This window comes from Heterocephalus glaber, unplaced genomic scaffold (genome assembly GCF_053883595.1).
Source record: "Heterocephalus glaber isolate CG9 unplaced genomic scaffold, H.glaber_assembly_v1.0 deba00000474, whole genome shotgun sequence".
Classification (NCBI taxonomy): Eukaryota; Metazoa; Chordata; class Mammalia; order Rodentia; family Bathyergidae; genus Heterocephalus; species Heterocephalus glaber.
Window position 1 is genome coordinate 1830327 of NW_028258146.1, and position 21743 is coordinate 1852069.

Genomic DNA, 21743 nt, shown 5'->3' on the forward strand with positions numbered 1-21743 from the left:
CCTCAGACAACTGCCTATAAATGAGACATAAAGCCAAAGAATTTCATATAGAATGAGACAATATACATTGTAGTAACTCCTCACATGGGAATAGATAAATGCAAGCTGGAATTTTTATTGTCTTTGAAGGTGGTGATATTAAATGGACTTAAATTTCACAAAGAGCGCTGTGTTACTCTTTCACAATTAATGGCACTTTCTGAAACATAAGGCCATCAATAGAGAAGTAATTGTAAACACATTTGCAATTTCCAGGTGTTTCTTGAAGCAATTTTGAGTTGACCCTCCTTGACTTTACCTTTTGAATGCTAAAGCAGTAATAGCCCTTCACCACTCCTTTTTTAAATTTAAAAATAATGAGTTCTTCTATGACATGGCTGGAGACAACCAACCCCTCCGAAACTAGCAGCTTAATCCATGAGCTAAGATTCAGTGGCCAGGATGCCCAGGGCTTGCCTCTCTCTAAACTGATGATTTTCTTGTGCCTTACTTTTCTCAACATAAAAATAAGAAGAAAACAACTATATTTGACTATTTACCTGTGAAGAATTCTGTTTTCAGAAGAAAGATCTTTCAGGGGTTTTTTTTGTTTATTTTTGGTAAATGATAATATAAAAATTACATATCCATTTCAAAAGCTAGAACTGGAGGAGAGATACCCTAAAACAAATTCAACTCACTGATAAGATTTTGTTTGGTATATAGTGGTTGGGAAAAAATAGGCTAAATTTAAAATTATGAAATTTCACATGAAATTCAAATGTTCCGTTTGTGTTAAAACGAAAAAATTGGAAGTTGTAGTAACATTAGGCCTTCATTTGCTGAAGCCAGCTGCCATGGCAGCTGCTCCCTCTGGCCCAGGCTCTCACTCTCCAACCCTTCACAGCCAAGACAGGGCCCTAAAACAGCATGCAGCTCTGCGAATGGAACCCCTGTGGGGAACTGAGTTGAATTCTTTTAGACCAGGGAACAACTTACTTAAAGGAAACAAAACAAAACAAAAATTCTCACTTTTGAAGACTGACTGTAATCACTCCCTATCAAGACTGTTTTCGTTTTTTCACGATGCTAGGGATGGAACCTAGGGCCTTACACATGCTAGGCAAAGTGCTCTACTACTGAGCTACATCCCCAGCTTGCAAGACTCTTTTCCATAAACCGCAATTATAGTTCCAGGACATAAGCAGCATAAACGGAAGGTCTCGGGAGTTCTCTCCTCACCCCAGGAAGCCATACACAGGAAGACCACAGTGAGAAACGAGGGCCAAGGTTTTCAGTTGTGGCTTCTACTCTATATCAGTGGACTCAGATTTCTTCCTCATGGATAGGTTAGACTCTGCCTTGATATGCCTGAATGCTTACCACCTACCACAGTAGTAATTTTACATTACCTATCTAGTTTCTCCATAAGTGCCTGTTTTTACCACTGAACTATAAGCAACAGGGATTGTTCACTGTTCATTTCTCATTTATGTGCTGAGCTCCTGTGAACCAGACAAGGTTTCAGGCAATGCAGGAGTAACAATACAAAATGAGTCTCTGATCTCATGGAGCTGATATTCTAGTGAGAGAAAGCAGACAACAAACATTAACAAAAAATATGTCAGAGGACAATGATAGGAGTGCAGAGTGTCCATGTGCCCTACATGTCTGAAAGGTGACATACGAGCAGAGCACTGAAGGGTGCTATGTGGACGTTTATGAGAAAATGTAGGGTACAAAAAGTGCCAACGTCTTTGAGTGGGAGAGCTCGTGACAATGTGATGGCTGGGTGGGGAAAGCAATGGTGCTGGGGGGAATTGCTGCAGCTGAGGCTAAAGGATCAATGACAACTTTTGAGATAAGGACTTGGGTCTTATTCCACTTTGACACATTCATGCTTCCTGACATAACTTTAATTCTATTTGTCCAAAATCTTTATTTGCCCATCATAGAAAGCACCAACAGTTTTAACACCACTCAAAACCAGAGATTCCAAGCATCTCTTGTATCTTTTTTCTCAACTATGCTGCTCCCTGCCCTTCCCACATGCACACTCATGCACATATGGCAACCAGCACTTATGTTGGGACCAGTTCTTGTGGTTCTTGTTATCTCTATCTCCTGTAAAATTCTCCTCTGAGATCCTTATTATCTGTAGATGCAGCAAAAACAGCAAACATGCAAACATGCAACTCTGCAAAAACTTCAAAGCTAAGTTATTATTTCTTCATCAAGACCTACTCCTAATAATGGCTCTTCAGGCTGTTATAATCTTAATCTTATTTGAAATGGAAAGTAAATCTCCCTATCCACATTTCTATCCTCATTCAATAAATTTTTATCAATAAACAATAATAATAATTAACCTTAATTTCATGATTACTAAGTACCAGGCTCTTGTCTTAGTACTGCAGAAGTCTTTACACTCTTAGGTTCAGTGGCTGGGGGTACTGTGAATTAAACTGAGAACAGACACATTAACAGGAGGAAAAGCATTTTAGTTTTATGTGCACAGAAGCATCACAGAAAGGGATGACTCCAAAAGAGTAGTGAAATTTATGAGCTTATATACAGCTCAAGAGAAAATGACAGGAAAGGGAGAAGTCTTGTATGGAAGAGCAGATAATTTTGGGACAGATAAATAGGCCCTCAGGACAATCAATGGGAGATTTGATCATTTGTGCCAATGTCTGTCTGGATGTGTTGTTCACTTCTCTCTGAGACGATGAGAGTCGCTCCAGAGGCAGGGATTTATGGCAGTTGGGTCCTTTGGTAGGCTTTGCTTTCAAGCACATAAGGAACTGCAGGAATTCAAATGCCCTCAGCAGCATATTCTTATGCCAAAGTGGTACATCTAGATCCCCTTCAGCACTGAATATATCATTTTATGCCCTCACCAACTCATCTGTGCAAAGATGAAAAAACTCAGGTTCAGACAAGTTAAGTACACTACACAAAGCCAGGGTTAATAAGCAGCAGGTACAGCTTAGCAGTCAGGCAATATGGTTCCTGATGCAACCATTAGGCATCAGTGAGCATCTCCTATGTGCCTGGCCCTACTTCATATACTATCTCTCTTCATGCATAAATGAACAGATGATGTGGTCCCTGCCTTCACCGAGTTCACAATCAAATAGAGAAGACAACAACCAATCATCCAAAGGTACACATTGTGAAAAGCGTTGTGAAAGAATGCTGTATAGCATGATACCAAAGAGTTGAACAGGTTGCAGGGGGACAGGAAAGTAGAGGTCTCCTCTGAGAATACTGTTACAGTATCTGATTTAATTTTCATCATTGCATCAGTCCCTGCATTACATTTTCTTGTTAATGTATTTATAGTTCATCTCTCACTAGTCCACAGTGAACTGAGAGACAGTAGTGAGCTGTCTGTATCCCACCCCAAGCACCATGCCTGACATATGGCAAGAGTTTAGGGCAGCGGTGGCGAAGCTATAGCACACATGCTGTAGTGGGTTGTTTGCATCATTGAAAGCTCTAAAAGGTTCAGCATCCCTAGCTTAGGGGATGTCTCTTCAATGAATGACGATTGAGCTGAGATAAAGAAGACAGATCACACGGAAGGTGAGAGGCTTGAGGAGAAATAAGCCATGCAGAGTTACAGGTCAATGTCTGGATTTTCAACTCTAGCCTTGGAGTAAAAGAAAGCCATTAGTTGTTATAAGCTTCAAGGTAAGCGTGGTTGCTTTACCAAAGCATAAGGCCTTCGTCACTTGCTCCTGGCACTTCTTTGGTTAAATCTCTCCCATTTCTCTCCCCATCTTGTGCTTTATGGTTCTGCTGCACTGCTATGTTTATAGCTCCCTGAATGATCTTCCCACATATGAACAAAATTTCATAGCTCTAGGTCTTTACTCACAAGGTTCCCTCTGCCTGCTAAGTTTTTCTCTCACATGCACCTGCCTAGTAAACATCCATCTAACCTTCTCACACCACAGTCACTTCTCTGAGAAGCTTTCCTGACCTGCATAGAGGAAAATGACCACTCCCTACATCTTCCTTTGTACACCTGAGGCACTGTCTATATTCTACCACAGTGCCAACACATTTCACTGTTTTATTGTACTTATTTATATGTCTTCTTTCTCCACCAGGTTATGAGATGCTTTGGAAGAGCTAATGAAGGTAATCAATAAATGTACAAGGGTCCTTTCAGACAACAGCTTTCAAGAAAAGAGCAACAAAGAATATTAGCACTTTCAATTACTTAAGGCCATTCTGCTTTCTGGTCCCAGCCATATCAAAATTACTTTCCAACAGGCAGGTGAACATCATGAGGATTTCAGCAGTCTTCTCCCACTTTAGTAACTTTAACTTGAACTAAGCAGAATAAACAAAATTTTGTGCGAGTAAGAACTAGTTCATTCACATTTGCCTTTCAAGGCATTAGAATATAAAGACTTAAAGCCTGAATGTTCACCGAGTACTTAAAAAAGGGTTTAAAAAGGGTTATTTCTAATATAATCTGACTTTCTTTACGCCATGAGTATTTGAAATGGCTGAATATCTATATGAAAACTTACAAGCTCTTTTTCTTCTTGTGGGAAAAGACACTAGATTTAGAATTAAGGAACCATCCACAACTCTATGTTTAAGGTTTACTGTGTGCTTATTTAAATTAGCTACTCCACCATTCAGTCATTCACTCAAGAGCAAGTAAAAATCATGAGAGAAATACAGGTTCTGTAAATTCTGTCCTTTATTGATATCCTAATTTATAAACCCCTGAACATTTTTATAACTGAGTTTGTTATTAATTCCCATTCTTTAAATTAGTGGATGATACCAATACCATTAGAGGATGATCTCTATCCATATTATCTTCAGCTGGCTGTTTAAGGAAATTCTATGCAGCTCTATTTAATTCCTCACAATTATTTTCTCAAATGATAACAATATACACAATGGCATTTTTTAGATCACTAGCTATACTTTTGCTAAAAGCAATGTCAGCACAATCAAAGTGTTAGAATATCATGTTAGACTTTCATTTCAGTGGTAGTTTCCTTTCTTACAAGCTAGCAGATACATACCTTTCATACTAAGGAAACTAAGAATAAAAGTTAAAGCAGCATATTATCTTAGTAGTAGTAGCTTATTCAGTATATTTTAAAGTATAAGGATACCCTAGGTTACAAGTATACATAAATCTTATTAACCACCCAATTTCTCTTTTGTTCTAGTCTATCTCTACCTTCCATCATTCAAATCCTTTAGAATTTCTTTGCTCCCCTTGTGATCACTGCTTCCGGGAGAAATCTGGCATAGGATCTGAAGGAAATGCCAGAGTGAAAATTTCCTTAAGATTAATCACACAGGTAAGTAATTTCCCTTTCCTACCAAATAACATTTTCTAAAACTTCTTAGAAAACTGATAAGACAGGATTGGTCTTCATGAAAATGTGAATTTTAGAATTTACTTAATCATTTACAAAATTTAAAGATCTAATAGCTTACCTAAAACAGTTTGGTGCTCCATTATTAAGGAGTTAGAAATAATAACAGACAGCTCTCAAAAATTAATCTGAGTTAAAGATGTACAGGTATAACAACATTTGCTCCACTGTCTGTCTCCCCACTCTCCAACGCCCCAATTCCCATTCTTTTCAGTGTTCTGGAGCTCAGGGTGGAATTCAGAATCATCCAGTGACTCCACTTTTGCAGTCAGTATACATATGTATCAAGGCATCAAAAAACTTCACATATTAAACCTTAAAAAGGAGTCTGTCAATAAAGCAAGGAGAGTGGGTACAAGATAAGCAAATGACACAGTCTTCCAGGGATCAGCACCATAGTCCTAGATGTTTTTTCATCACCGTCATCAGTCAATCCAGAGTCAACCTAACCCGGAAAACAAGGAGGGGAGGTCTGTGGTTCAGGGCAGAGAACCAGCAGGCTAATGGAATTCAGGACAAACTATCAGGAGAGGCAAAACACAACTGGAGATTAGAAAAAAGAAAAGAAAGAGATAATTTGGAAAAAACCTCAGCTTGACCTCTTCTAGGTGTGAGTGCCCTGCCCGAGGGATACTCTCGGAAGGAAGCAAGTCTCCAAGCCACCCAAGTCAGATTTAATCATAATATAGCACCCCAGAGACACAAGCCAAGGACTCTATCTTCCAAAATTTATACTGGTTTCATTCCCATGATGTCTCAAATGCCTGCTTTTTAAATTTATCCATCTTTTCCAGCAATATTTCTTGATTTAGAAGAACTACATATATAATTCCACAATGCTTATCAAATGGTAGAAATAAATAATGGCTGCTGGTTCTAAATCATCACTCCCTCAAAAATTAAGAATTAACATATAAGTATATACATACTTGAAATAAATATATACATATATTCATACACAAAACATATCATAGTTTATAAGTCCCTGTTGAACATGCCTAATTTGAAAATCAAAAATCAAAAATGCTCCAAAATTCAAAACTTTCTGTCTGCTAACATGACACCAGAAATGTAAAATCCCACACCTGAATTCATGTGACAGGTCAGTCAAAACGCAAGGGCACTAACCAAATTGTATAAAATTATCTTCAAATCTGTGTAAGATACAAATGGAACATAAATAAATCTCATGTTTGATTTGGGTCCCATTCCCAAGATAACTTATTATGCATATGCAAATATCCTAAAACCTGAAAATAACTGAAATCCAAAACACTTCTGGCCCCAAGTATATCAAATAAGGAATACAACTCAAATCTCTTAGAACACTGAAGAACATAAACATTTTCTCTTCCCATTTTCTATTAAGACTCTAAGTGGGGATAACAGGAAGATAATCAGATTCTCGAAGTGTGAAGACATAAGCCAAAAAAAGAGCAAACTTTGTATCACTAAGAACAATAACAGCTAATATTAAAGAGCATTTAGTTTGACCTGGGCACTAGGTGCTTTAAATCTTTCCAATCTCACTGGCAGATACATGACCATGACTGCTATGGCAACTTCACCTCTAGCACACAGTAACAAGGACACCAGCATTTCACCTGTGGCAGAGAGACTCATTAATGGTAAAATCCTGATTCCAAGGTGTTGACTGAACAAGGACTTGTCAGTTGAAAAGACAAAGCAGTGAACTATGTCCACAAGTTCTAGTCCCTGTTTGATCATTTTCAGATGTGTGATTAATGGTGCCATTAAACTTTATCTTATTCTTTTAAAACACTGATATAATACCACTTCACAGAATCATTAGAAGAAGCAACAAGATGACCAGTTAATATGGCATGGAAATTATTTTAAAAATCTACAAACATTATGTTCAAATTATCATCATCTCTGCATTTGTCAGCAAAACTTCACCTGGAGTTATTTTGGTTATGAATACCAATGCCAAAGTCACTTCACTTAGACGGATCATTTCAGAGAGGGGAATCAAATGTAATTTGGGAACTATTTGGGGTTACATAAATTCAGGAAAAAAGACTCTGCATTTAAAATATATTCTCTCTTTGACATTGTTCAGTAATGCTCATCATTTTCCTTATATATAAAAACCATATTTAGTTGGAGACTTCTTTCCCAAATGGTATTCAAAGATTCTCTCTGCAAACCTGATCTAGCAAAGTAGCTAATTTGAATCATCTGAGTAAGCCACGAGCTATGAACTTCAGAGGGCACGGAATGAATACAAGTTGCCTACCAGTTAAAACATCAAAGTCAAATACATCACAAAACTCAAAAGAAAATATCTGTTTCTCACACTGATTTTTTCTTACACATATGATGCAATAAATCACATACTGGTGTTCACTAAAATAAGTCTTATTCTCCTAGAATCCAACACCAAATTTAATAACTACTGTCATGCAACATGGAAGATGAAAGACAATTCCTATTGCTCCAGGCAGACTCAATAGTCAAAACAAAAGAAACATCAGAGAAAAAGAAAATGGACAAAGAGGCATTAGATACTAATCTCATATTCACTGGGAAAACAGAAAAATCTTTACTTGTTTCTCTTTTCACAGTTTAAAAGGCTGTGAATTTTCTTTTGCCCTAACCACCCTATAATTCAGAGCTCTTTATCCAAAGTTCCTCTTTTTTACCTTACTTCAGCCTTGAAAGTCTCTCAAGTTTTGCCATAAAAAACAAAAAACATGTCTCTTCTTGACTCTATTTTATTCACACCTCCTGATCTCTTTCATGTCCTTTCATAAAAATTCTTTAACACTCATAGATACACTAGACCCCAAACATAGCATATCCTTATCAGATTTACCTTTCTAATTATAGTCTACCTCTCAGATCTGAAACTCTACTTAAGTTTTATGCCTTTCTTGTAATTTTCTCTAAAAGTCTCTAAGAACATCAATGGCTCTTCTGAGAGCTAGGTCTAACCTATGAATTAATTCATCATTTATTTGATCTTTGAAAGAGCCTTTTTTTTATATAAATCTCATGAATGTAGCCTCAAACAATGAAGTGCTAAACAAGGATTAGCTACAATTATTATCACTAGCACCTCTTGATACTTTCTCCTTTCCTCTACCCCATACATATTCCTGGCCTACTCCTATGCTGTGGGCAGAGGGTATGAATGTTCAAGATACCTAAGTCATAATCATTGGTTTTAAGAAAGCTAAGAGTTCTTTAGAGAAAATATATGAATAATTATCATGAAATACCACAAGTGCTTATTAACCATAGTTAGAGAATGATGCATTGGAAGTACTGTCACATGGACAAAAAAAGAATACTGTTCTTGCAGAGAGCAGAACTATGACCAATAGGTTGAAGTTATGATGAGCCAGCCTTTGATTAATATGAGGAAGAAAGTTCTAATTATCTGTTGTCCACCTATAGAATCAGCTGAATCAGTGACAACCATAGTAATCAAAAGACAATCTGCACAAAAAAGCCATCAAAATTCTAGAACAACATACTAATAGCTGAATAATAATGGATACAAAATATTATTAAGGTTGTGTATGTAAAACACAATTAGCCTTGACATTGGAGTATAGATGTAGCTACAAAAACAGTTAAGCTGAGGCAAGCCAGGTGATGGAGGCTGCATTCAGGAAATTTCTAATTGACTAGGGAACATACTTGTGAATAGAAAAGGCAGAACCCAAGCACAGATCTTTTGATACTAAGACATTACTACCACATCTTATTTATAGTGAAAGCAGATATAAATGGATAATGAATACAGTAGTAAGACCAAATAATTCCTTGCTCGAAATGGGGCACTTGCGAGTAAAGGGGGCATTTAATAATCATACGAACAACACAGGCATAAACGAGGACATATGAGCACTCCAGCAATAGCTTTACATAATCTTTTAATTACTGTCTTTAAAAAAATTCAATCGTAAAATGAAATGTTTTAAAAATAAAAATAATGCCACCTACTTCACAGGGTTGTGAAATTTAAGGGATAATTTGTGTAAATCACCCATAAAGCAGCACTTTATATGACCTGTAAAGCATATACAGCACTTTATGAATATAAGAAATTGGGCTGGGGATTTAGCTCAGTGGTTCCCATGCCTGCCTCACAAGTGTAAGGTCCCGAGTTCGATCCCCGGTATCAAAAAAAAAATGAATATGAGAAATTAATTATTTTGTTAAGATCATACACCCCAAAGGTAGGCAGCTTCCTATGTTCTTTGGCTGGCAGTCTTCCTCCCAGCAATTTCACTCCCAATATTTGTCCTTAAAAAACCAATTAGAAATATATGCAGTTACAGAGAAGCAGAGAAGCAGAAAGTTAAAACACTAGAGAATCTGTTGAGAAAATTGAGGCACAACCATAAAATGAAGTAGCATGTTATCAATGAAATCTATCCCACAGAAATATATTTAATGACAATGTGTCAGCCGCTTTAGTTCTTGGGAAAGAAAGATTTGTGTTATGTGTTTCTTTTTTGTAAGAATCTTCTTGTTTTATGTCTTATATTCTGATAACTACTTTGACAGTAATGATACACAGTGTCTTAACTTTTGTTATTCTCTTTATTACTTGTTTATAAAATTTTGTTTTATTTTTTCATAAAATTAAAAAAAATTAAAAATATCATGTATAGCAGTCCATCTTTATCCACAGGGGATATGTTTCAAGATCCCTGGTAGACACCTAATAACTAGTATACAGAGAATACATAATACACAAACCCTATGCAGACTATATTTTTTCCTATAAATATTTATCTATGATAAAAAATTATAAACTAGGCACAGTAAAAGATTAACAGCAATAATAATTATTGATCCAGGGAATACACTGAAATAAATAAAATGATCCTGAAATACAGTACAATAAAAATTACTTAAAACGTATGAAATGCTTATTTCTGGAATTTTCCATTTAATATTTTTGGACTGGAGTTGACCATGGGTAACCGAAACATGGAAAGTGAAACTTGGATGGTGGTGAGGGGACTACTATATAAGTAACCTAAGGAAAATAATCCCAGTTACAGCTAAAGATCACATGGTCTATTATTTTAAATACTCAAAACAATTTTTATAATATTCTGATAGTTTTTATCTTTTAAAAATTCTTAAGTCATTCCACTTGAATTTATTCTGGTATTCAGTTTATCACTTTTTTCTGAGAACTGAGCAGTCAAAGCCATCTTTCAGTTGCTAAATTAAAAACATTTTACAGATTGCTTTCATCCTTGAAGCCACACTTGTCTGAAAACTACACTATGGTTTCGAATAAAACATGCATATATATTACAAAACACGTTTGTAATTTACTTTTACATTTCAATGCTAGCCATTTCCTATACATATCTCTATGCACTAGTCACTACTTCATAAATCAGAAGCTGAATCTCATTTTCTCTCCTTAAAACAAATGTAAGAATGGCTTCTCCAAGTTTTATTTTTTTTTACTTTTGCAAGAGAGATCACAGAACTTTGGTACAGAGAAGAAAGGCTCAGTACTAAATTAATAACAGCTCAAATAAAGCACATAAAAAATAAAAACATACATATAATGCCATTTGAATCTTTTATAAACATGAACAGAAGGAAATGTTTTCACTCATGGAACTCTACTAGAAAGAAGCTGAAGCACTTTTACATAGACCAACCACATATATCCAACTACATATATACACTCTTTAATGTGAGCAAGAGCTTTCTACAAAAAAAAATGAATTCTTCCTTTTTTGCTAAATCTGTTTCTTTACCTAACTTAGTTAATGTTGTATACTCTAACTACTCTGAAGATAATGATACAGTGTATTAACTATTGTTACTCTTATTTTCTTTTTCATAAAATAAAAAGATAATAAAAAAAATCTTACTTAAATCACAATTGGCTGGTAATCTTTGCCCTGCCTACTAATTAAACTGTCTTATATTATTTTAAATTTATGAGACTGCCCATCAATATTGGAATTAAAGTAATTTTAATATATTACTGGAAAAATATAAGATGAGAAGCTAACAGTACCTGTTATGGTTTATGATCTAGAATGCCCTCCAAAGGCCTCTTAAGTTCAGAGGCAGAGCTTCTAGAAGATGACTAGTCACGGGGGCACTATACCTGATTTCTTGTTAGGAGGTGGGTCACAGGGGAGTGTAACCTAGAAGGGTGTATCTCCCCTCTCAGCTCCTCTCTTCACTTTCTGCTTCTAGGCCACCATGAAGTAAGTAGCTCTTTGTCTGCCATGTCCCTCTGCCTTGGGGCAGAAATGGGTCTAGCATGGACTCAACCCACTGAAACTGTGAACCAAAATAAACCTTGCCTCTTTTAAGTTGCCTCCTGTGGGTGTCAGGTATTTTGTTCCAGCAATAAGAAAGTGACTAAGACAGCATGCTAACAATAAAACTGGAATTCTACTATGTTAGGACATGTTTTTAAGTATTGTGATGCTTCCAAATGATATGAGAACCCAAGACAAGTGAAGGAAACAATATGATTGATACAAGAAGATGATGTAGTTTATTTGTGCAACAAGGGTGGATATGAGCTGACCTCACAACACTCATAATGCTGTGGGGGACAAGTAACATGTGAAGGAAGAATGTGACAAAGTGTCCCAGAGGGAACAGGAGAGCTGTATGAGTCAGATGCCTTGCAGGGATGGAGCACCAAACTGAGAAGTAAATATTAATAGCCCAGGCACTACAATTTTTTGATACCAAAAAGAATTCCATCATGCATTCTGCGGCTTTCCTCAGCAATTTCAAAATTTAGAACTCAAGCAGCCATTTAAATGCACAGTCCTTTCAAAATTTCTAAAACCTTGGCCCATATTCAGTTCCTATGAATTTCTGCCTGCATGTAAATCAGTCCATTTTATTCTCAAGATACTTTCTTGTTATAACTGACAAGTTTTCTTCATGAGAAATTCTTGAGCTACTTGTTTGTTTGGGTAGATGGGGGTGGGTAAGTGTAGCACCAACTCAAGACAACTCTTATTATTTATGTTTTGGGGTTTCTAAAACATTTGAATCTTTGCAGTTGTTTTTTATGTCCCCGAATTTTCACACTTTTGTTTTAAATATTTTGTAACCTAGATAATTTAAATAGCAGACAGCAATTAGTATATCAATGATAAATGCAGCTCCTAAATTTAGAAAAAGGAGGCTGAAAACTAGAATGTGCCCTCGCTTAGTCTCCTGATCTAGATCTATAACTAAATAAGAGTAATAATTTAAATTTTTAAAATTCAAAACCAGACACAAAATAGCCAAATAAACGACGTTATCTTAAGAACTATAACTGGTGGGACTATTTGAATCTCACTATAAGACTGTTTTGACATTTAAAATAACTTAGCAAGCACCTATCTCAAAATAGAATAAAATAAAAAGGTGTGTGGGGTGGTAGTTCAATGGCAGAGTGCTTGTCTAATATGTACAAGGCCCTAGGTTCAAATCCTAGTACCACCAAAAAGGAAAAACAAAAACTTTTTTTTAAATCCTTATTTGAAATAAACAGAGGCCTCTCTAAATAGCTGATAACATGTTATAAAAACAATGATTTTTCAAATTAAATTCCCTTATTTTGCAGACTAGCTACTTGTATATTCACCAGCTAAGCTGTTTTCCTGCTAGCAACTTGAATTCCTATTTAAAAACTGTGCCAGCTCCTCTTGGGTGTTCTGGTGATGAAAACGATTTTCCTTAAGTGTTAGCCAAGACATTTTCACTATATATCATCTTATGAAAAAGCCACAACATTAGGGCACACCACAGTGACCAGGCAGGGAAAAAAACTAAAACAGAATTATTTGGATGTTTAAAATAACAGAGGGAAAAAAAGGATCCATTAAAGGTAATATGCTAGGTGGGAATGGTGGTGCACACATGTAATCTCAGCACGCAGAAGGCTGAAGCAGGAGGATTGCCAAGAGCTCAAGGCCAGCCTGAACTACAAAGTGAGACCTTGTCTCAAAAAAAAAAACCAACCTAATTAATATTTTATATATTACAATTTGGCTCCTTAAATTAACTGAAGTATTAAATTACTGATTTCTTTTTAAAAAGCTGGATGTGTCCTCTAAAGTACTTTCCTTTTGTATAGTTCTGGTTTTAAATGCAAACAAATTAAAACAAGAAAGAATAGTACATAATAATCATGAGTTCCAGGAAACGTACCTGAAATAAAGATACTACTAAGTAGAAAGTTAGGCAGCTCTAAAATACTTTTTAACCCAAGAATCCTGGTCATTTGAAGTATTATAGTCTATGTACTGCTCATTTGTCTGAACCTGTCTGACAATCATTTACTTCTGGGGTGAGTATGCAGCTCAGTGGTAGAACATACGCTGCCTAGCATAGCAAGGGTCTGGGTTCAACCTCCAGTAACACACACACACACACACACATACACACACACACACAGGAGAAAACATTCTCTTCAAAACTCAAAAGAAAAATCAGTTACATAACTCACAGGCCTTCATAGGGCATATAGTGCTACAAGTTTACAAGTTCATGGAGTTTCTCCATCTTGGAAAGTTGTTAAAAATGTGACCATCCCACCATCAAGGAAAAAGTGCCAATAGCATATTCTAGATGAGAAACTGACCTGATTGATGGAGTTGGCAGCACAGGATGCAAGGCCTGTTCCAAGAGAAGTAAGCAGGAAACATGGCCAGTCAAAAGGACCCGGAGCCAATGCAAATCCGGCTGAAGTGGTGCTTACAACCAGAGCTGCAATACAGAAACAGAGTGGACACAGTGTTACCAGCAGGATTCTTGACTGTATAAGCCAAAATGACAAAGAAGCCAACTTCCTCATAAACTCGTCAGTGACATTCATAATGCAAACTATAGGCTGATTTTTCATATTAAAAAAAAAAATCCACACTTTTTTTTGTGATAAAAATCTTACATGTTACATGTATTACAGAAAAATATTAATTTTCTTTTAACTAAATTATACTCATGAGTAGAAAATAAAACGGGTTTTCCAAATTCATTCATTTACTAATTCATTCAACATTTACTGAATACCAAATTCATGATCACCTGACCTAATTCACAACAGATCTCATCTAAGTCTAGGCAGTAGACACTATAAAGGATAAAGATGCATATGGTGTCATTCTCACTCCTGCCCTTGGGTTGATTCACAGGGAGGTGATAAACATACATGAATAAACATAACATATGGTAGCAAACTGTAAGGATCCTAATTCTGTGACAAATTTCAGACAAGGGTAATAGAGAGCTTGCCTATAATGGATGATGGTACTAAGTTCAGATGAGGGAGATATTAATTGTACAGTGACTGACAGGAATCAAAGGAAGAGCAAAATGCAGAAGCAGAAGTATGCAATTCATATATCCACCAAGGGTACTCTTTTCTGGTAGACTGTTACCTCTTTCTTGGGGTTTACAGAAGCTGACATGGCCAGAAATTGCCTAAGAGAAATACCGATATGGGGCAGTAGGAATCATGGGAAAATGTTCTGCACTGGTGAGCTAATCTGAGAAATCTTTAAGATGACACTGAAGCTGGACCTTCAGCAGGCTGTGGAAAGAAAAGAAAGGAATGGTAGAATAAGCAGCATAATAGATAATGCTAACAGACAGGCACACAGGCAAGGAAGAAGAATGTCAAGAGTGCCACTACTAATAAAGTATGTGTAACAAAGACTCACAAATCAAAATGCTAGAAAGCATTTCTGATTCTCTCCTTTCTCACCCTCAATATTCCATTTATTACAAAATATTATCTATTCCACTTCTACCATGTGTTTCAAACCTATCACTACTGTCACCATTGAGTCCAGGGCTCCCATCAGGTTTGATTTTGCTTTCCAGGGGACATGTGGCAATGTCTGAAGACAGTTTTGAGCATCACAAGTAGAGAGGACAGGGCTACTGTCTTCTAATAGGGAAAAGCAGGGTATGCTTCTTAACATTCTGTCATGTAAAAGACAACCTACAGACAGAATTTTCTGGCCTATGGCTTCAAGAATGCTGAGACTGAGAAATCCTGATCCAGTCCAAGCCCTTATTACGAGTGCCTCCTCCCAACCTGGTCTCCTTGCTTCCACCCTACCACCCTGCTTGCCTCTAGAGAGGTGTTTTTTAAAATATAAATGGATCACACTGTTTCCCTGCTTAGATAAATATCTTGATAACACACCTGGATTAAAAATAAAAGCTCTTTACTTTGCCAGTAAGTGTAGCTCACATCTTCCTCTAGCTCATGCACTGTTCTTCAATCATAAAGACCTTCTTCTGTTCTTTGAGCCTCTTTCTAGCCTCTGCCTCTTATCCTTTGGATTTCATCCATGAGATTAATAACTAGAGAAAGCTTTCCTGATCATGTCATCTAAAGTAGTTGCCTAATACTGTCTTACTCATGTCATCATTTTATTTTCTTTAACACACGAATCACATTCTGGCTCTTCACAAGAATGTAAGATCCATGAAGGCAGCAGCACTGTCTTGTAGTTCACTGCTAAATTTTCAGGGCTACCACTATGCCAGGCATAGAGTGTTATTTATTGGAGGAAGGGGAGGAAAAGTAGTGGCCACCAGATTTATAATAGTCACCTGAGGAGTTTGTACTTTGTTTCCTGGTCAGCAGAGAGTCTCTGACAGTCCACTGCAAGTAAGTGACCTGAGTGAAAGTTCAGCCTGGTGGCAACAAGCATGGCAACTTAAGCAGTCTTGCAAGAAAAGTAATCTATGATGCTGTAATGTGGAATTAAAGGGCCATTTTGATTCGAGAATTATTAGGATCTTGTAATTATGAGAGATAAAAAGTCAAAGCAGTAACAATGAAGAAGAATTAAAGGGAAAGTACTAGACTTAGTACTGACATGCAGAGGAGCCAAAAACATTAGCAGAAATAAAGAAATCAAAGAAGAGGTAATGAAAATGGCTGGTCTTAGAAAGCTGCTGCTTTTGAGAAACGATGGGACATCAAGGTAGAATTAGTTAGAAAGTGAGGCACAAAACTCTGCAATCACTTGCCTAAGGTCATGGCTGAACCCGAGGGGACAGAGATTATCAATGGGCAGCCAGTGCAGCAGAGAGAAGTGTGTGAGCATGTCATGTCTTTAGAGACGAGAGGAAGGACAGAATAAGAGGAACAGACAAAGAATATTTGGAGATAAGAATCAGGAAGCCAAGGTAGCATGGATGTCCAATAAACACACAAGGAGCCACAGGAGGAAAAAAAAAAACAGGGAGATACCACTACTGATATCAACTGGTGTAATGATTTGGATATTATTTATATCCCCTCGCAGAAGGCTCATCCTCTTGGTTGTGTTTAACAGCAGTTTGCAAGATGACTCTTGTATATGTACTAAGATTACTGTCTGTGTCATCTCATCATCACTCTACTTGTGACAATCATACCTGAGATAATAGCTTATAAAGAGAAAAGGGTTTTTTTAGTCACAGTTTTAAAGGTTTTAATCCCACTGCTTTCAGGCTTGTGGCAATGTAGAAAATTATGGCAGAAGTAGCAAAGCAAAACTACTAATCTCATGGATGACACACAAAAGAGAGGAAGAAATAGAAAGGACCAGGGTTCCATAATTCCCTTCCAGGGCACACTCTCAATGACCCATTGACTTTCCACTAGACCCCATCTCTTAAAAGTTCTACTATCTTCCAACAGTGCCACTCGAGAGAACAAGACATTAACTCACTAGCTGAGGGGAGACATTTAAGATTCAAACTATATCACTATCTAAACTACACATCTCTAAATAGCATGTATTTTGGGCAGAGGCCCTTTCTTCAACTTAGTAGCTCCAAATGTGGTATACATTTAAAACTTCCAGGAGAAGACATACCTCCAAAAAAAAAAGAAAGAAAGAAAGAAAGAAAGAGAGAGAGAGAGAGAAAGAAAGAAAGACAGATGCACAGATTTAGGCACGTGGAAGACCAAGGTTCAGGAGCAAGGATGTGGGTTTGGAAAAAGATTACAAGAGGGTAAGCAAAAGATTAGAAGGTAGAGGCAACGAAGAGGCTCATCAGAAGTCACACAGGCACATACATCCAGGCACAGAGTACTTGTAGAGAAAAAAGCATGCACCATGTGCTCCACATCCTCCTCTGTGTATGGGAGACATCCTGTCTGACCAGATATGGCACTGTAAGTCATAACACAAATGCACACAACGTACCTAACAGCACCTAACAACCACATGAAGCAAGGGCAGCAAAAACAGAATACTTATTTCAAAGGAAACATTCTGAAATAAATTTTTAGCTCTAATTCTGTTATGACTTTTGCTCCACAGAAAATGCCATGGTGATTTCAGGCTTTGAAAATCACCAATAGTTGGAGAGGGACATTTTACTCATGTGTCAACAAGGATAAACATCATATAGAATCCAGCTAGTTTTACCTGTACATAATTAATGACCATCAAAAAAAGTACTACACATTTTTGAGCAAATTACAAAGCTCCCTTTAGGATATTCCAAGAACAATGCTCTTGGGAGCATTTTCTATCTTTACAGCTATCACACCATAAACTGAAAAGCCTCATGGACAGATTGGTGCTACTCCAGATGAACTGGGCAACTCCTCACATATTGCAGTGTCTCAGTGACAAGCCAGGACTAGAAGAACAATCTTTAATACCCAGGCTGCTTCTCACTGTACCAGAGGAATTCTTGCAGACAGTATGAAAGGCTGATGATAGTGGGGAAATTTGAGGGAAGAGAGACTGGGATCCGCCTTCTAAAAATCAAACTAAACTGCTTCTGTCCACAGGGTTAATTAGTAAAATAATTACTGACTATATTTTAAGGTCTTGACCCTTAAGCCAAAAATAGGCTACTCATAAACAACTGTAGTTAAAATAAAATCCACTATAACTTTCTCAATATATAATTAGTAAAATGCAGAATTATCAAAATAAAAGAACTACTTTAGATATCTCTAAATATCCAGATCAGCTTCTGTATTACGTTGTATAAATATTTAAAAGTCAACTGCCATCAAAATGGCTAAGTGCCATAATCATTGAACTATCAAAAATAAAAATGCTCTAAGAATAAAATTCACTTTGTTTAAAGTTAAAAAGGTATACAGTAACATGAAATAAAAGCCTAATCAGAAGAGCAAGTATCTTACTCTTTTTTTATTCATCCTGCAGCTTGATTGGATGATAAGCAACACTGAATACATACCAGATTTCTGACTAATGGATGTTCAGTACTGATAAATTGAGAAGTAACAGAAAGTAGTTAGCAAAACCTGACAAAAGAAAATAGAAAATGTTTTAAAAAGACATGACAATGACTAAATTTACAAAACAGAAATACTACCTAACGCTAAACTGTACAAATCAAAAGTGGTAATACATATCAGAGTGATAGCAACTATTATTACTGGAGAAGAGGAAATTTGAAATTTGTAACAATACAATTCTAAAAAGGCTCAAAAGCTAATAAAGGATGTATTTACTTACTTCATCAAAGCACTTAAATTAGAAGAGAAGGGCAGAGAGGATTGATAAACTGTACAAGTAAAATTGACCAAAGCAATATTCTCATACAACTCTGCCACAACTGTAATTAAACTTTTCATTGATTTCCTGGGATTCATTACATGGAATCATTCTGCAACACCAGGATCTCATTAAAAGTGAATGTAATATATTCTTTCATTAATAACTCTTGAAATTATATTTTATTTGGTAATTTCATATTCTGTCCTTTCACAAATAAACATAAAATCAATTCTGTCAACGAAGCATGACCCATCCAATACAGGCCCAGAGGTGTACCACTGCAGGCCTAGGGTGAATCAAAGCCAAAGGAAGAGTAATATTCTCACCCCACAGGGCTTGACCCATCTCTGTTCCAGGTGGGAGGTGGGCCAAAGAATTCCAAGCCTCCCCATGAAGAAAGATGCAGCAGCAGCTTTTACTAAAGGCAGCCCTGATAACTAGGCCCAATTTCAGGACAACTGCAGCTCCAGGAGCCAGTCTCTTCTGAACCATCAACCTAAGACTGACAAGATTCACTAAATACAGTCTTACCTCTGCTTTCCCTCTCCAGGAAGAAGTTCCTATTACTATTTCCTACAACACACACACACACATAAATATATATAACATCATAAATAATCATAAATACTCTGCCTGGCTTAGAAGAAAACAAACACATTTCTGTTGAGAAATACCTATAAGAGCCACACGCAAAAGGATTTACAGGCTCTAAGAGCTAAGAGCAACAGCTAGAAGGAAACAGGGCTCTCAGACCTAGGTTTTCAAGAAATTAAGTCTGCCAACAACCGGTGAACCTGGACGTGGACCCCAACGCCAATGAGAATATAGTGCCAACCAATACCTTGACTTCAGCCCAGTGAGACCCTGGAGCAGAGAATCTAGCCATATCAGGCCCAAACTTCTGACTTATAGAAGAGTGAAATAAAAACCCTTTGTTTTAAACTGCTAAGTTTGTGTTCATTTGTTTTGCAGCAATAAAAAGTTAGTATGTACTGTGTAATGAGGGTGGTATTTAAGACAGACTAGTTTATCACCAGCACACGGGTCTGACTGAGATGGAGGAAAACTTACTGAGGTACATTTGCACTTACAGGCCATTGCAGTATGTTAGGTGGGAAGCAATGAGGCTGTGTGGGATGATAACAGTGTGAACAGAGTTCAATGAGTATACTGAAGTTGGTAACCCAGGGCTTTATTACTAAGTAAATATAAGCAGTTACAGCAAAGAAGCTAAATAAATCTCCAAGTCTGGCAACAGGAAGTTCCCTCTCCCAGGTCAACCTTTTCTTCTATAGAAGAGCTCTAGCTATTCCATAATTCTCTAGCCAATCAAGTAAAAAACAACTTCCCTGAAACACAGACTATGGATGCAGTTTCTGGTCTTCTGGAGAAACAAGGAATTAACTTTCTTTTTCAAGATACCCTTCTATTATGCCAATGTAACTATTCCCACACTCTCTGCTCTTCCAAGAAAGGTATCCCTGGTAACCAACCTCATTTGACTTCCAGACTCCACTCCACGCTGAGGAACACAATAGTTTTTCACTATATCGGAAGCACTTAGTACAGTGCCTGGCAAATAAGGGGTTAAGAAGTGGTATTCCCGGCAAATCCATAGTTTTAGCCTCACAATATATTTCCAGAGAGGCAATTTTCCACTTGGAAGGTTTTGCCTTTTCCAATATGCAAGGGGCTTTTTTAGAGAAATAACTCAAGATTTTTTTCAAAGGCTCACAACTTTGAAAATTATTGGTCTGTAAACATAAGCACAGTGGAGAGACCTACTTTCCTTTCTAGAATAATCAATAAAAATAACCAAAGATTATATTAAAAAATGGCCACCTACATTCTACTTCCTTATCATTTCTGTCTCCTAAAGTTCAACTGTCTTTTAGCACACACCCCAAAAGAATTAAGTAGAAACACACTCCAATAAATCAATTTAGATAATTATCAATTCTGATAAGATTTGGTAGAAAGATTAAAACCATTGGCTAAATTAGATTTTGAGGTTCTCTATAGATTTCAAATTATCCTTGTGATCTATTATATCTCATTATCCTTGATAACATACACTATCCAATATTATAATCAAATACCATAAACCTAAACTATATTCTCTTTAAAGCTCTTTTGTGTAAAAAAGCTGACCAAGTAATGACTGTATATGTGGTTTTGTTTGTGTGTCCAAACAATGGAATAAATTTTTGTTAATAGATATCAAAGTTCAATGTATTATAATTTAATTCAGAGGTAAAGAGGAAAGTCTCTTTTGATTTTCAAATGAGTATATTAAAAAAATAAAACAGCTATCCTTATATTTCTATCTCTCATTTTGGCTTCAAATGGGGTTAAATTTCTAATTTCAATGAGTTTTTTTAGGTCTTACAGGTTGCCAGTATTCTATAAAATTCCTAATTCAGCAATCTTATCAACACACCTATCAAAGGAGGTGGTAATTCTCATGCTTATTGTTATATGCAGATGAAAACTCAGCTGATGAGAGATGGTATTTTTTTTCAACCACATTAAAGGATATCAAACGGGTTAACTGATTATAAACCATAACCACTTCTGGTTAAAAGGTAAGACTTTCTACAGAGATTAAATGTAACACAGATGCAAAACTAAGAACTTACTAGGTAAGGCTTCCTGTTTTCCTCTTTCTTTGTTTTTAGTAGACTTAATGATCAAGGTTGAACTGCAAGTCTTAGGACTAAAATGAATCTCAGAATTTCAAATTTACCAAGCAATGTTTTTAACAAAATGAAACATGTAAGTATGATCACCAATACAATTCACTAGGAAGCAGTTGGTT

At 36.5% G+C, this 21743-nt stretch overlaps 1 protein-coding gene across 2 annotated transcripts in view; it reads right to left on the reverse strand.

The window, feature by feature from the left end:
* Positions 1–21743, reverse strand: part of Cox10 (cytochrome c oxidase assembly factor heme A:farnesyltransferase COX10) — a 120560-nt gene that overhangs the window by 75765 nt on the left and 23052 nt on the right. For both annotated transcript variants that reach the window (XM_004870750.4, XM_021248989.2), the window contains exon 4: positions 14017–14141. In XM_004870750.4, the coding sequence (XP_004870807.1) occupies positions 14017–14141 (125 nt within the window). The remainder of the gene's footprint in view (positions 1–14016; positions 14142–21743) is intronic.